Below are 16,449 nucleotides of genomic sequence, written 5' to 3'. Positions count from 1 at the left end.
GCCGCATGCTGCTGCCGTCCGTCCCGGCGACTGGGGGACCCCAGCACAGGAGCCTGGACCCCCCAGGGAAAGCAGCCGGGGGTCCGCTCGGACACAGCCGAGCTTCGCCACCAGCCACTTTGCCTCTCTTTGAGGCCACATCTATTTATTTATTTACCCCTGGTGCCTGGCCATGTGTTTCCAGAGCAGCCCCAGCAGGACGTGACTCAAAGCATCACAGGGGGGAGCAGCGCCCTGGGGTGCCCCGAGGGGCGCCGGCACCTCCTTTTGTCCCACCGCAGAGGACGGGGGGACCTCACGAGGCCGTTCCCCATCCGTAGGTTTGGGACGAGCCCCCTAAGCCAGCACCGCTGCCCCACGGACACCCCGCAGCTCGGGCAGGCTCCGCTCGGCGCCGAGCCCCCGGTGCAGGCTGGCGTCCCCTCGTCCCCTCCGGGTGACACCGGGGGTCTGTCCTGCCACCACCAGGAGCTGCAGGGCAGGAGGAGGAGGCGACCCGGGGCAGCAGGAGCACGGCTCAAGCCCTATCCTCGGCCGCGGGTCGAGGCCCAGTTTCACCTACCAGCGTCCCCGCGGGAGCCAGGCTCGCCGTGCTTATCCCATCAGCCTCTCTTATGTCACTGATTTGCTCTTCATTAACAGGAGCAGGCACCTGCTTAGAGGCTTTAGCAGAGGCTTTGCTAAAGTCCCACTTCAATTTGCCGGGGGCTGGCGCGGCACAGCACCCCGGTGCCGCCGGGCATCGCCGCGGGGCCCCCGGCTGCGGGGAAGGGCAGGGGGAGCGGAGCATCCCCCGTCGCTGTGCCCCGAGCGGGTGAATTCCTTTAGGGGGAGAGGAGAGGAGGGGAGAAGGGAAGGTGCTCGCCCAGCTGGCTGCTGGAAACCCTCCCGCCCGCTCAAGGGCATCCTGCCCTTCACAGATCCTGCGGCTGCTGCCAGCCCGCGCTGCCCCACGGCTCCAGGAGGCTCCGGGGCACCGGGCTCATCCCCTCCCAGCCCTGACGCCGAGCCCTCCCCGTGCTCAGCGCAGATGAGAAAAAGGAAAAAAAAAAAAAAAAAAAAAAGAGGGGGGGGTGGAGAGAGGCAGGGGAAGCAGGTTTTGTTGGGCGTGTGAACGCTGAAGCGGCGGCGTTGTGTAAGAAATCACCGCGAGCGCGGGGGTGCGCGGCGTGTCCCCGGGAAGGGGAAGGACGAGCTAACGCGGCGCGGCCTCGGCGACGCCGTGGGCAGAGCCGGGAGGGCTGGGGCCGGAGAGCGGCGCCTGGCCTTAACCCGCCTCCGGCCCCCGGCACCTCCGCACCCGGTGCCAGGTCCCCAAGGTGCCAGCACCCCGGGGTGGGGGGCGCAGCCGGGACCCGGGGGCGCGCGGCGCGCGTCTCTGGCCGAAATCTGGGGGAGAAGATGCACACGTGAGCCAAGCCTCGACCGGTTCTGCTCTCACCGAAAGCCTTCGCAAACGCGCTGCGGAAACGCAGAGGCTTCTTGAGCGAGCAAGGCTGCTGTTAGCGCCCCCGGTTAGTTCTCGTCACACACACGCACACGCACAAAACCACCGCAGCCAGTTAAAAAGGAGAAGCGTCGGCTTCAACCGCCGGCACCGCTCCGTCCCTGCCGCGCGAGGGGGTTTAGTCGGGGAGCCCGATGCCCTGCCGTCGATCCCCGGCGCCCGAATGCCACCCGCCGAACCGCGGCGGGCACGGGGAGCTCCCCTGGGGTCCGCAGGGAGCCGGGGGGCCGGGGCTGCGCCCCCCCCCACCCCGCTCAAGCCCCAGCAAGGGCTGGGAACCTCGTCGCCGTCGTCGCCGCCGGGCGAGCGGCACCGGGGCGAAAACGCCTCGCGCTTTGGCAGCTGAGTCAGCAAAAGCAAGGGAGGTGGATTTCACAAGCCCCGAATCTCGAGAAAAGCCCGAATTTTCACTTGCGTGGGCTTGCGAGAAGCGCAGAAGGGCAGATATCGGGTTCTCGTGTTTCTTTTTTTTTTTTTTTTCCTTTTTTTTTTCTGGGGAGGGGGCGTGAAGTTTTCGAACGCTGCAGCCAAGCCCTTGAAAATTCGCCTCCGTCGTGCTCTCGGCGGCGCTGATTACGGCTGCAGCGGCTCGGGGCTAATCCCCCCTGCTCCAAGCCCTCGCTGCCTTGCCCTAACGACTAATTTGACACGCTCGCCCCCTCCCACCCCTGCCTCCTGACACAAATCCCTTCCAGCGCTGTCCCGATGCCACCCCGCTGACGGGCCTGGGATCACGGGGCTAAAACCTGCCTGGATTCCTGCCACGGCCGCCAGCTGCCCCGAGGGCTTGATGGATTTGGGGGGAATTAAGGCGGAATCGCCCAAACCGGGCTGACCCCGTCTGCTCCCTGCCGGCTTGGGGGGATCTCGGGGGGCAGGAGGCAGGGAAAACCCCTTTTCGGGGCCAAAAGGAGGCTGGTATTTGGGGCCATTTGGGGTATTTGAGTCACCCTGGGGGTGCTGGAGCTGGCTGGGACAGGGCCCCCAGGGGCTGCTCCCACTCCTCCAGCTGGGAAACCGGAGGGACCCCGAGGGTCCCCGGTGCCCCACCCCTAGGAGCCACTTTCCCCCTTTTTCTCCCCTATTTCCTGCCCTTTCGGGTGCATTCGGGGCCCTGGTGCATCGGCTCCCACGGCACAGCACGGCTCCGAAGCAAAGCCATGCAAGTCCCCCGTCACCTGGAGGCGGCCGGGGAAGGGGTCGGGGGGGGGGGCTGCAGGCCACCAGCTACTCACTGCGAGCCGGTAACTCTGCATCATTTTATCAAACTCCTCATCAATCTTTTTATATTTCTCCTCCGTCTGCGGGGTCAACGCAAACACTTCGTCCCCTTCCGGGCTCTCGCACTCCCTGTGCTTCTTGTTCAGCGCCTGTGACGTGCGGGGTGGGGTGGGGGGACACGGGGGTGTCGGGGAGGGAGCGGGGACGAGGTCGGGGGGCGGGGGGGGGGAATCGAACAGAAGAAAAACAAAACAAAAAGAACAGATAATGAAGGCTTTCCGGCCACGGGGCAGGTACTTACACCGTATCGCTTGAACAGGATATCCAGATCCTCGCTGCCTTTACGGTATTTATCCTCCATCAAGGGGCTCTGGTCTATCGAGTCATCTCCGTCGGGCTCCGGGCTGTCACAGCCGTTAAAACCTTTCTTTCTTAACGTCTGCAAACACAACCGGGACACTTTGAGATCCGGGACTGCTGGGGGCAACGGGCAGCCCTCGGGGACGGGTGGCGTCCCCCCCCCAAAACGCCCCCCCGGCGCGCGGTGGCATTAGAAAGGGTCAGCGCCGGGTCGGTCCTAAGGGGGTTTTGGTGGATGGATGGAGAGAAACTTCCCGGATTTCATGTTTTGTCTTTTTTTTCCCTATTTTTCCTGACTGCGCTGGTGCTGAGTTCGGCCCCGCACCAGCTCGGATGCGTTTTTGTCACCCGGGGTCACCGCAGCGACAAGGAGGGGAAATAAACCCTAAAGGACGGGACGCGCTCTCCTGCTAGAAACACAAAAACCGTTATTACACGTAGGAAACCAAAACCAAAACCAAAAAAAAAAAAACAAAAAAAACGTAAAAAGCAGGCCCAGGCCCCGATCACCCCAGCACCGTGCAGCGGCTTCGGGGTCCGTCCATTTCACGCGGGGTGGGCACGAAGACCCCGGGCAGGCTTTGGACCAAAAACCCCTCCGTCGTGCTCAGGAGCCGATCTGCAGATTGCGTTACGCAGGCACATTTAATCATTTTATTTTCAAAATACCAAAGGCAATTAGGCGTTATTATGGAACCGCCGCTTGCCAATTTTTTTTTTTTTTATTATTTTTTTTTTTGAAAGTCAAAGCTACAGAATTTCCTGGAAGTCTTGGTCCCTTTTCATGCCAAATCCAGCAGGGGAAAAAAAAAAAAAAAAAAAAAAAAAAAAAAGGCCTTGACAATTCTCCTCTTGTCTTCCTAAACAGCAATAAACAGCTCTGTTTCGGGGCCAAAACATCCTGGAGCGGCTCTCCGTCTACCTTGGGGCCGTAAGGGCAGCGTGGTTTGCCCAAAAGTCGCTTTTTTTTTGCTGCAGCCCCTGAAAACTCTGCGAATCTCCAGCCGAACCCCCCGCGTTGCAGCCGTGCCTCGACGCTTTCTCCATCACCCAGCCGAGGCACTTCCCCGACCGGCCTGCTCGCCCGACGGCACGGGGAATTCAGCCCCAACAGCAACGAAAACGAGCGGATTTGGACACAGTATCTCGAAAAAGCGGCCCCATTTCTTCGTGCCTCCCTCGTGCCCGGCGTTTTCACACCCGGGACTTGGCCGCGTCCTCGCCCTAGCGCCGCGGCGGCATCCGAAGCCCCGTTCGGCGCTGTCGTACCCCGAAATCCTACAGAATCGTGCCATTTGTTGCCCTTTCCCCAGGGAAGGGCGGGCAGGGGCAGACGTGGTGGAAATGCCCTTTACTGGCACGGCTGGGAGCGAATCTCATCGGCGTCACCCACGGAGCTGGGGCTTGACCCCGAGGGCTGCACCGAAGGGGAGGTTCCCGAGGCTTTTTTTTGTTTTTTTTTTTTTTCTTGTAGGTTCCCGAGGATTTTTCCCAGTTATTTTGCTATTTTTGTGCGTGCCCTTGTTTGTTTTCAGAACGGGCCAGAAACAGCCCCGCGCTCCCGCAGCAAGGAAGGGACGGGTTCGCCTTTTTTTTTTTTTTGGAAAGTGCTTTTTTTTTTTTTGCGCGTTTCTTTTCCAAAACCTTTTGTTTCGCTGCTGCGGCTGGGAGACGGAAAGTTGAGCCCCTCTCCTTGCTCTGCAAAGAGTTTTTCCTCCTTCTCTCTCTTCCAGAGGCAAAGTGGAAAACGCCGTTCCGTGAGCCGTGGAAGCGATGAAGCCGGGTTTCCTCCAGATGTGTGCGGCGGGAGCCGTGCTGGGGAGACTCTCCGGTGTCTAATAAGGGCTGTGCCCCCCTCGCGGCTCTCCCACCTCTCTCCTCTCTGTTCACAAAACAGCAGGGAAACCCCCTTGCCCCCCTGGAGATCCCCTCCAACCGCGGTCGAAGCCCCCATCGGGGTCAGCTCCTGCTACCCTGCAGGAGGTCGCAGCCGAGCGGGACCCCCCCTCTCTCCTCCTTTCTAAACCCCGCAGCCCAGAAGCGGGGCAGGAGGCTTTAGGCGATGCCCAGCTGCACCGAATCTGCCCCAAACTCCCAGGATTTATTGCCCAAGCGGAGCAGAAAGTGCAGAATTACGGCTGCTGTCGCCTCGCCGGAGCGGTGCCACGGCCCCTTCCCTCTCCCCGGCCACTTCATGCAATTAGTCCTGCTGTAATTAACCTGCGAGCCCCACCGGGTTCGGTCTGCTGCTAGGGGGAAAAGCAGAAGGCGTGAAGAGAAAGGAAACCTTTATTTCACCGGGCTGCATCCAGTGGAAAACGCCCACTTCTCATTTCAAGCCCATCGAAGACGAACACCTTCGCATCGGGAATTTTTCGAAGCATGAAACCAGGGCAAGAAGGTCACATCCCCCCCCAAAAAAAGCCCTTTCCTAGGTTTCCTGCCTCATCCAGGAGGGGATTTAAACCTAAGGAGGGTGAGAGAGCAGCAGGAAACCCGGAGCATGGAGAGGAAACGACGCTCGACCAGGATGCAGGATCCTTCCCCTAAAGGAGGGCGACCGGGATCCAGACTGTCCCCGGCTTCGCGGAAGGCTGGAGGGGGACCGGGACGGGGCCGCGGCTCTGAACCCACGCGAGCACAGCCCTGGGAAGGGGAATTAGGGAAGATGCAGCTCCCCTGGGACGCTCGGGGAAAGCAGGGGATTTGCAGCCTGACTTTAAGAGCTGGAGAGCCCCGGTCCCCCCGCAGCTCTGCCCCGTCCGTCGGGAGCTGGCACGTCAGCGGGGCTGCGGGAAACGAGGAGCGACAGCGAGAGCAAAGCCGGCGCGATCCCCGGCCGGGCGCGCACGTGGCACCCAGCGTGCCTGCCCGGGGGCCTCAGCTGTCCCCCAACCGATTAAGGAGCCCCCCCCCCGTGCAGGCAGGGAGATTTTCTCAGACTTAAAAGCTTGCCGCAGCCAGGACTTGGCCGGGCGCAGAGCGGAGGGGCTGAAAGCCCTCCCGACGCACGGGGGTAAACGCGTCCCCAGGGAGCGCCGCCCCTCGCCGAGCTCTTTCATTTCGGGACCTTCCCATCCGGAGGCTTTTTGCTCCGAGGGTGCTCAGCTGCTCGCTCTCCTTCTTTCTCTTTCAAGGGGAGCAAGGTGAAATCCTCGCCTTGTTCCAAGCGCTGGTGCGAAGGAAAAGCCCAGATCCCCTCCGTCACGAGCCCGCGCTCGCTCCCCTTGCACCGGGAAAACCAACTCGAGGGGCTTCTCCCCGGGCTGCCAACGGCCCCACGGCCACCCTCAAACACCCGAGATGCTGCTGGGGGCTGCGGCCCTCCCGGGGGGACGGGGCACGGGTGTCACGGCCACCTCCGCCCAGCCGAATCTCTGCTGCTCAGCCCCTCGCAGTCAGCTTCGGAGCAGGAAAACCCTGGAGCGGCCCCAGCCCTGCTCCAAGGGACGAGGACGGATGCTCGAGCAGCTTCAAACCTGCCCGAGCAGGATCTCCCCGCGCTCGGGAGCGGGTGACAGCAGCTCTGCGTGCCGAGCTGGGGCTCTCCTCCCCGCCATCCACCCGGATCCTTCCCCTCCCGACGCTCCTCTCTCCAGCTTTGGATGCAGATTCATCGTTTCATGTGGTGCAAACACAGAATTTCTTTGGGTGCCAAGGACTGCGTGTAACTTGTCGGCTTGGGAGTGTTTGCATCTTGGACCATAAGGGAACAGAGAATGCTGCCCAAAATGTTTACGGTATTTTTAGGCCAAGACAAATCTGTTCGACGCTGCGAGCTCCAGTATGAGCATCCTGGAGAGGCTGGGCGAGGAACCGCGGCTGTAAAACCACCGCGTGGTGCTCAGGGCGCTTCCCTGCCTGGGGACGGGGCTGTGCGCCTCAAAAAGGGTCCAGAAAAGGCATTTTGAACAATTTAAGGCTCAAGCGAGCGCGAGCAGGGAGGTCTCCAAAGGTCCACGGGGCGGGCAGGTGCTGCTGCTGGCGCAGAGGACGGCTCAGAAACGAGACGTTTCGGGGAGGTGCGAGAAAAAAAATAATAAAAATTCCGATTCGTGAGCTAGGCTGTGGGATTTTTTTTTTTTTTTTTTTTTTCCCTTCACGAAATCAAAGCCTGAGGCTGCTGAATTGCACCGGAGAGATTCAAAGGCAGCAGTGACAGGTCCGAGCGGCGGGGGAGGACGATCCCCGCAGCGCTTCGGGGCCTCGCCGCGCGAGGTCCGAGCGGCTCCGTGCCGGGGAGCGCCCGCGCCCCCCACGGCACCGCTCTGATCTGCTGCTGCTCGCCCGCCCCAAGTGCCTGATGGCTCGGCGGGTGTTGATGCCTGCCCGCCTGTAATGTCAATGATTACCCGGCCGGCCCCTTGCGTTTGTCTGAATTTGCCCAGGCGTAAACGGGAGCTGCCCACACGCGGCTCGCCACCGAGGAGCGAGGAGCGCGTGGCGCCCTCGTGCCATCGCCGCTCTGCGGGGCGCCCGGTGAACACCCCTGAGCGGGGGTGGGACCAGAGGCACCCAAAGGTCCCCCCCAGCCCGAATCATTCGGTGAGGCAGGTCCTGGTGTCCTGCAACCCCACCGTGAGCACCTGGAGCAGCTTCGGGGGAACAGCGCCGGCTGCAGCCACGCGCCCAGTGCCGCAGCCCCGGGAGGTGCCTCCGAAACCACCCCGGGTTCGCCTGCGCCATGGGCAGATCCCACAAAGCAAATCCCAAAAGCACACCTCGCTTTCGCAGCCCTAAAACAGCCCCCAGCTCCGGGTGGCTTCCAACTCCGCCACCCAGAAGTGAGGATTTGCGCATGCTCAACCAAAAAGGCCCAAAATCAGCCCGGCACCGGGCGTCTGCGCGTCCCCCTCCCGGCCCCAGCCTCCTCCCGGCCCCGGCCCCGGCCTCACCTCGATGATGTCCGCGTTGGTCCGGCTCTCGTGGGGCTCGTTGTACTCGGTGTACTTGAGCAGCACCTTGTCCATGTCGGTGCTGGCGTACTGGAACAGCTTGTTGGAGTGGTTGAAGATGATCAAGGCGATCTCGCAGTCGCACAGGACGCTCAGCTCGTAGGCTTTCTTCATCAAGCCGAATTTGCGCTTGGTGAAGGTCACCTGGAAGCAAGCGGAGAGGATTCGGGATGAGCACCGGGGGCGAAACCAAAGGGAAGGGCAGAGGGACACCTCCTGTCCTCGGCCCCCCACGGGGACCACAGCCCCAAGCTCTCCCCTCTCACCTCCCTCTTCCGCACGCTCACGCGGCCCAACGGATTCGTGCCGATGCCTATTTTGGGCTCGGCGCGAGGCAGACACTTCACAAGCACAGAGATGATTATCAGCATTGGAAATCGCATATTGCCAAATCAAGAGAAAAGAAATTTCAGCAAAATCCCCAGCAGAGCTACCATCTGTCCGGGGGCTGAGGGTTGTTGGGTTTTTTTCTTTTTTTTTTTTTTTTTTCCAGCCCAACGTTCATGCAGCACAGAGCTCTTCCTCGCTCGCCGCAGCCGCTCGGATGGCACCGGACCCCGGGAGCAGCGGAGCTTGGGCCAAGTGCCCCCCGGCACAGAAAAGGAGCGCCGGGAACAAAGCTTTGGGCCTTGGGGTTGGCCCCTCTGCGTGTCCCACTCTGCAGCTTGGCTCCTGCTGCCACCTCCCTGCCCTGCTGGTGACATTGCCGGGGCATCTCCCGCACCGCCTGCCCGGCCAGCAGGGTCGCCGCGGCCCTATCCTGCCCCTGCTTCCAACGAGGTGCCCCCTAACACCTCGACAGCCCCCAAACCCCTGCACCTCATGCAGGAGAAGGCGGGGGGCCAGGAACGAGGTGGCCACAGCTGCGGGGAGCTGGGCACAAGCTCCAAACCCAAGCAATTCACAGCCCAAACCCAGCCCCACCAGGACCCCGCTGGCCGGGTTGGGGCTGGTTCACACGCAGATGCTCCGGGTGCCCTCAAGCAAACGCTGAACACCCCCCCTGTGAACCCTCCAGCGACAAACTGCTGGAGAAAGGCGCGATGCTTGGCCAAAGCTCCCTGAGCAAGAAGAAGAAAGCAGGAACAAAAAGGAACAAAGAGGCAGGGAGGCTCCCGCGCCGCTCCGAGCGCTGCCCTTGCGGGTGAGGCAGCAGCCGGGGCACGGCCGGGGATCGCCGCCCGCGGGCACGGGAGGGCTCGACCCCATTACGGCCTCAGAGCCCAACAGCTTCAGCTCGAAGCACAGCGGGACGAGCGTGGATGAGGATTTTGCTTCCACCAGCCTCTGCTTGGGGGAGTAAAAGAGCTGAGCCCGAGGCCGCCCGAGCTTCCCCGTCCACCCCGGCGCAAATGGATGGAGCGCGTCTCGCCCAGCCGGCGATGGCACAGCCCGGGGAGCCCCGGCGCGGGGAGCTGCCCACCACCCCCCTGCCATCTCCCGGGGATGATTAAGCATTAACGAGATTCAGCTCTAATCGCCTCACCCGCTGCTCCCCGCCACGTGCGCCCGCTCGCCCCGGTGCTCCAGTGGCTCCGAGCGTGCGCTCACGTGGCCGGCGTCCGTGCGAGCCCGGCCTCGCCGCGCGGCGAGACGCTCAAGGGCCAAGGGGCTCCGAACACCCGTGGGGAACCCCCCTCCTGCTCTGGGGGTCAGAATGAACCCGCATAATGAGCAGCCACCAGCAGGACCCAAAGCACCGAATAAACCCCCGTGGCTCTGCAGACGAGGGGATGTTTCCCCTACAGGTGGGGGACAGGGCTCAGGAGCACCCCCCCGTCTCGGTGCCCCGCAGAGGAAAGCTCAGATTTGCCCTTTAACCAGCCCCATCGCGCCACCGTCCCCGGCACCACCGCCCCGCACATCCACCAGGGACCGGGGAGAGAAACCCCAAACCCGGCCGAGCCGAGCCGGGGGCCGGGGCGCACACGGGTGCAAGCCTCATCTCCAAGAATTAACCTTCTAAGGCTAAGAGGGTAATCAAATCTCATGCTTCGGGGCGTAAGCCGATCACCGAAGGGGTCAGGAAGGAATTACTGCCCCGCACAGCCCCGCGCCACCAGCGGCTTTTTGCCTTTCCCCTGGTGCAAACCATATTGGCCGCTGCCAGAGTCAGCAGCCCGGCCCTGAAGGGCTGATGGTCTGATCTGTCGTGGCAAATCCTCTCCAGTAATTCCCCTAATGACATTAGTGACTCTTACTCGCTTTCCTCCCTGGGCTTTGGCTTCTGCTGTAATCCCGGTCTCCTCCGCACGGGCTCGTGGATGGCTGCTGATAGACCCGAGGCAGCAGCAGCCCCGGCGGGGACGCGGGTGCCGCCGCAATATTCCCCCTCTGCAGCCCTCTCCTTGCCAGGCTGCAGGATCCGGCCGGGCGATGCAGGCTGTGACCACGGGGCCTCCATTTGAGCTGGCTGCAGGGCAGCAGCACGAAACCCCATGCGTAATCCAGCAGCCTCGGGCTCCGCGAACCCCGGAGCGCAGCACCGAGAGCGAGCCCTTCCCCGTGCCTGCCCTCACCCTGGTTTTAAGCCGGCTTCGCCGAGCAGCCGCGCACAAAGCGCCGGCACAGACATCCCCCACCTGCAGCAGCAGGAGAAGGAGGGGAACAAACGAGATGAGGCGAGACGGGGGCGTTGGTGAGCCCGGCGACCTGAGCCCGCGAAGCCGCTTCCCCGCGGGGCCAATGCCGCGGCACCGCCGGAGGCTCCGCGCCGCCCCGCAAACGCCCGCCACCGCCTCGGCTGCTGGCACAGAGCCGCCTCTTCCCCTTCCCGACGGCTTCTACAGCAGTGCCGGGCTGTGCCACCAAGCCCCGGGGTGACCAAACGTTCGCCCTTCGTTTCGGCCTCCCACGGGGCGCCGGTAAGCGGCTGCGCGCACCCAACGCCGGGCAGCGCCGGCGCATCCCTGCAGCAGCCCCTCGCGCCCCTGCGCGGTGCGGAACCGAGCAGCGCCGCGAGCGTTTGGGACCTTACCGAAACCATTTCAGCCCTGTCCTGCCCCCCCAGCACCACCACGTAAAGCGACCCCGCGGTTTTCTCTCGTTTAGCTGCGGAGCAACAAAACGGCTCCGCGGATTTTGCCGCTTGCCACCTTTCACGCGCTAGGAACGCACACCGGGCCCACGATTTTGGGGTTTTCCTTCGAAAAAAAAAATAAAAAGCAGCAGGAAAGAAGCGGAGCGGGACACGCTGCGGCACCTGCAGCTGGAAGTCTCACAGCTACGGGGAAAAACACCGATGGATCCATCCCAGGGCAAAGCTGCTCCAGGAAAGCGCTGCCACTCCACCCGTCAGGCTCAGCAAAGAGAAAAAACGAGGGAAAAACTGTGGGTTTTTTTCACTCTGAGATACACGCCCGTGTTTTTCACGCATGCACACGCAAGGACGCGTGGCAGCGGCTTGGCTTCAGCCCAGCACAAGTCTGGCACGACAAGAAAAAAAAAAAAAAGATCCCCGGGCAGCTAGAAGTTTTCAAGCGAAAAAAAAATAAAAATAAAAATTGTTTGGGTTGTTAGCGTTCAGAAAAATGGAGACTTGTTGTGGCTGTTTTTTGTTGGAAAAACCTCATGGAAAATGTCAAACGAAATATATTTTCTGCAAGGAGAAAAAAAAAATAGAAAAGCAGCAGCTAAGCGGAGAAGACGCTTTTCTGGAAAAGCACTTAGATGGAAATGGCACGAGCGGCTCCAGGACGCGGCTGCGGCCGGCCCAAGAAAATGGGGCTATCTGCCCCGTTTTTGGGCAACTGTTGCAAACGGCCTGAATCCAGCCCCAGGTGCCGAGCTCCGCCCGTCTCTTTACCTTATGGGTTAGGAGAAAAAAGCACAGGTTGGCCCCAAGGGGGTGGAAATGGGGATTCTAGAAATGGGACCCTGGAAATATGTGAAAAAAGGGTTTTGGGGAGGGGGGCACCCACCTGCCGGTTGCGCTCGTCCGTGATCCGCTGGATCTGGATCTTTTTTCTCCCCATCTTCTCGGGAAATCCTCACCGCAGCGGGGCGACTCGGCTCAGGGGAGGCGAAGAGGAGCCCCCTTTTTAAAAGGCTTTCATGAAAAAGCGTTGGGGGGGGTGGGGGAGGCGATGAAAAACGGACGGGAAAAAAGAAATCAACTCGAATCAAAGAGCGACGAGCCGCGGGGCGCTGCGCTCTCAGTTCATGGCACCCTCCTGCGCGGCCGGGTCCGGCGGGGCTGAGCCGTCAGAAACCTGCGGGGAGGGAGAGAGAAGGGAGTGAGACCCAAACCCGTCCGCGCCCAGGCTGTGGCCCCCCAGGACCCCCCCCCCCCAAGCACCAGGGCCCAGTTTGGGGACGAGGGACCTTGGCAGGTCTCCGATCCATCGCACGGGGTCGGGGACGTCGCGTTTGTCCCATCTGGTCTTGGAAACCCCCAGGGACGGAGCCGGAGCACCGAGAGAGGGCAGGGAACCGGGGGGGGCACGGAGGCACTGGGGGGGCACAGCGCCGTCCCTCTGCGATCCTCTGGGATCTTTTTTTTCCCTCTTAATAAAGCCGTAAGCGGCGGAGCGGCGGGTGATTAGCTCGGGCCATTTCCATACGGCTCCGATTCCCGCGTTAAGCTTCAATTTGGCATTTTCAGCTGTTTTTATTCGATTACTTTAAACAAAATAACGCGTAACCGGGGCACGGGAACCTCCTTCCCGGGGGCAGGGGGGAAGGAAGGTGGAGGGGGGGGAGCCGAGGCGGCCCCGAGCCCGACCCCTTTGGTGAAACACCGGGACGCGGAGGGGCGGCACGGGTGGACTTGGCAAAGCCAAGGGGCAGCGCTAACGTCGCGCTTTGACGCCACGATGCCCCGTGCCAAGGCCCGGACGGAGGGAAAAGCCAGTCCCAAAATAGCCCCGTATCTGCCTCCGCTTGGCAGCCCCAAACGCTCTCGGTTTGGCTCCGGGAGGCACGATCCCAAAGCCTCCTCCCTGCCCCCGTCCCACCCCGCGGCCCCCGCCCCGGGCCCCACGGGGATTTTTGCCCCATCCTTTGCCTCCTCGCCGGGCACTGCCGCGACCCCAAAGCAGCCCCGACGCTCCCGCGCTTGTTTTTCGGGGTTCGTGGAGGCCTGTGAGTCACTCGCCTTTTTTTTTTTTTTGGTGCAATTATTCATCGTGCCTCGCGCTGAGCGGTGTCGGCACGGATCTGAGCACCAGGCAGGGGAGGGAGAAGATTTTCCCCACCGTTCGCTGCCTGGAGCAGGCGAGCGCTCAGGAGCCCGACTGCTCGGGGAGGCAGAGGACGACCAAAGCCCCTTTTCCTCCAAACCCCAACGGGACGAGGACAAATCGCCCGTTTGCTGCTTGAATCCTTCCCACTTCGGGCACCGGTTTCTCTGGACGCCAGAGGCTGAGAAAGGCCCGGTGTCAGGGGTGCCATCGCCTCTCCGAGCGCGCGCGCGGTACCCGGGCTGCGCACCGCGCACCCAGCACCGTGGGGAGGCGAGGGGCCGGCGCGAGGACCTGGGGAAGAGCAGGAGGAGCTTTCTGCAAAGTTTTCTTTGCAGCTTCTCCCTTCGGAGCCGTTTCCTTCAGCTGGCTGAGAACAGGCACCTTCCCCAGCCTCGGCACCGCCAGCGGCAGGACGAAGCAGCAACAGCTCCGCATCCGGACCCGGGGCAGGCCGCTAATTCTTTCCTTCTGCCGCAGCGCTTGGACGGAGAAACCCTCCAAAACGACGGCGGGTTTGCTATCCAAACCAGAGAGGAACTCTCCAGCAGCAACAATAAACACTGCAGAACAACGGGCCGTAAATTTAAAGCGAGTGAAAGGAAACATATTTTAACGTTACTCGTCTGCGGGACTCCTTCACAGGATGCTGTCGCAGCCAAGAGCTCCGCGGCGCTCACGAAGCCGGGGCCGAGAGGAGCGAAGCCCAGCCCTGCCCCGAGCCTTGCTCGTGCTTCTCTCACCAAAACCACGCTCCCCTCCCCGAGCCGCAAATAAAACCCAGGTGTCCCGACGCAAATCACCTTTCTCAACCACCAGACCGCATTCCTTGGAGCCTGCCCCGGCCGGATGGGGACGGCGCGTCCCGGCCCTGTGCTCGCCCACGCCGCCCCGAGGACGCTGCTCCTCCTGCTCGTCCCCAGGGGAGAGGATCCGGAGCCAGCACCGAGGAGGAAAACGCCAAATTCGGGGCTCCGATGGGCGAAGGGAAGGGATTGAGAGCAGCACAGCGGCGCTTGCTGCTCTCCAAGCTCACCCATGGGGAGGTTTTTAAACTCACCCCTTTTCTCTCCATGTTCCTGGTGGGGTTTTAGGGCGTTGCGGGGTTTCTTTTTCCCCCCGAGGTATTTTTAAACCCAGGTATTCTTTCAAGCTTCCTGGCCAGGTGGCTGTTTCAGAAAGCCCGACCACAGGCTCCGCTTTCTGAGCAGCATCTGCAGGCACAAGGAACGCGGAGCGAGCGCCGGGTCCCACCCACCGCACACCTCGCCGGCGGGTCCCCCTCCTTCCCTGCAAATCCTTTCAGCCCCCAGTCGGCCACCCCAAAGCACCGGGGTCTCCCACCACCCTCCGGCACGCTCAGGGGGGGCTCAAACACCGGGACACACGTTCCCGAGCACCCAGGGCTCGGGACTTTTAAAGAGACTTCAAACTCCTCGATAACTTGTAACGCGCAGGGCCTCGGGCGTTTTAATTCCGAGTAATATCCCCGATGACCCTACCATCTTTTTGGCCTTCTGAGACAGCAGCTCCTCGCTCCTCAGCCTGGTTTTCTAAGGAAACGAGGCTCGCTCCATCGCGGGACGAGGAGGCACCGACCCCGTGTGCCCACCAAGCCCAGGGGACGTTGCCGTCCCCAAGCCACGGCACTCCGGGCGGAAAGCCCAGCCTTTAAAAGACACCGGAGAATCCCCACAGCCCTAAAATTCAGCCCGGCAAATCACGGGCACCCGGGAATTGCTGCGAGGATCGGAGGGACCCAAAACCCCGGGGGGAAATTTGGCGTTGCCCCCACGAGCCGCGCTGGGACGGGGCCGCATCCCTCCCACCCGGCACCCCCTCGCGCGCTCGCACCAGCATGACTGTCACGGCAATTAACACACATGCCAATTAACTGCGAGCAGGTGCTGGTTAACTCTGTGCTGAGTAATTCATACCCGGCTCCAAGCAAATTGCTTCAAATTGGAGAGACGGGCGAGGGAGCAGAGTTAGCATTTTGCAAATGGGGGAAGAAAGGAGAGGAGCAGAAGCCTCCCAGCTGGGAGGTGTTTGCACAAAACAAGGAGTTTGGGGGTGCTGAGCCCAGGAGCCGGGGAGGCGCGAGAGCTGCCATCTCCCCCGAGTCTTTATTCCTGCAGTCCTGACCCTGTATACATATTTACAGCCTATTTTACCGATTTTTAAATGATTTTCCCTTGGCGCTGCACGAGCAGCGGGGTCCTTCGCGCCGTCCCCTTTCCATCCCCACCAAAGAGCCCCGCGTTTCCCTAGGAGCGAGCGGGGGCGCTCAGGGTCTCACACCCACTTTTTGGGGCCGTTTTGCTATTTTTGATGCGCTTTTATCGCATCCCCTTTTCGTTGCCTCCTCGCCGAAGTCAGCCGCACTGTGAGCTCAGCACAACGTCAGCTCCAATAAACCAAGCGCCGGCCGTGCAGCTGTAAAGGCAAGATCAAAACAGCGAACCCCAAAGCCCTCGGAATAGGAAGGCAAAGGCAAATAATCGTATCCTTTCCAAAAAAAAAAAAACCAACAACTTATTTTCCTTTCAAGTGCTGCCCGCTCTGTACTTCTACGTGGCCTTGCCCTTCCCGGCGCGCTCACAGATCCACGCTCCCTGGGGCGCCAGGGCAGAAATCCGTGGTGGAAGCAGGGTGAAAAGTGACAGCAAAATCTGGAAGGAAATTTGGAGAGGAAGGAAAAGAAGAAAAACGCCCCCCTGGGAAGAGGCTGGAGGGCCCTGCACTGCTCAGCTGGCGGAGGAGGTGAACGGGAGGGAGAACGCCTGCCAGCGGTGCAGAAAATCCCCAAATTAAATCCAAAATTGAATCCCAAATTAAAGGGAGAAAGGCTGTTTCCCACCTCCTGCGAGGCACGAGGAAAGGAGAGTCGCTGCAAGCCGCAACGTAGAGGCACCAGCGGCCGCGGCCGGTGGCAGGGGCCAGGCACGGGGAAGCACGCCCCGAAATAAAACCACAACGGCCAAAAGCCAGCGCCTTTTCCACTCCAGCACCACCCGCTCCCGCAGCACAAAACCACCCTTTAACGAGGATTTGGGGGAATTATCCCCAAGATGGGCTTATCCCTGCTTGGCATCCTTCGAGCCGGGGCATCCGTCCCCGGTCAGGGCAGGGAGGCGCCGGCGCTGTGCGGGGACCAGCGCGGGGCCCCCCGGTGCCAAACCCGCAGCTTCCCCCGGGAAAAGTCCGGGAGACGCGACGCAGTGCC

The 16,449-nt window shown here is 61.7% G+C and overlaps 1 protein-coding gene across 15 annotated transcripts in view; it reads right to left on the bottom strand.

Moving 5' to 3' along the window:
• Positions 1-16,449, bottom strand: part of MEF2D (myocyte enhancer factor 2D) — a 68,667-nt gene that overhangs the window by 16,689 nt on the left and 35,529 nt on the right. For 12 of the 15 annotated variants that reach the window (XM_048054287.2, XM_066986215.1, XM_066986216.1 and 9 more), the window contains 3 exons: positions 11,964-12,254; positions 7,984-8,187; positions 3,030-3,167 (listed from right to left, as the gene is read on the bottom strand). In XM_048054287.2, the coding sequence (XP_047910244.2) occupies positions 3,030-3,167; positions 7,984-8,187; positions 11,964-12,017 (396 nt within the window). In that variant the 5' untranslated portion in view covers positions 12,018-12,254. Of the gene's footprint in view, positions 1-2,742; positions 2,878-3,029; positions 3,168-7,983; positions 8,188-11,963; positions 12,255-16,449 lie in introns of all 15 variants that reach the window. The other 3 variants (XM_066986220.1, XM_066986221.1, XM_066986224.1) reach the window with 1 other exon arrangement.

This window comes from Anser cygnoides, chromosome 33 (assembly GCF_040182565.1).
Source record: "Anser cygnoides isolate HZ-2024a breed goose chromosome 33, Taihu_goose_T2T_genome, whole genome shotgun sequence".
Lineage (NCBI taxonomy): Eukaryota > Metazoa > Chordata > Aves > Anseriformes > Anatidae > Anser > Anser cygnoides.
Note: the sequence above shows the minus strand (reverse complement) of the source record. Positions and strands in the feature narration are given on the sequence as shown.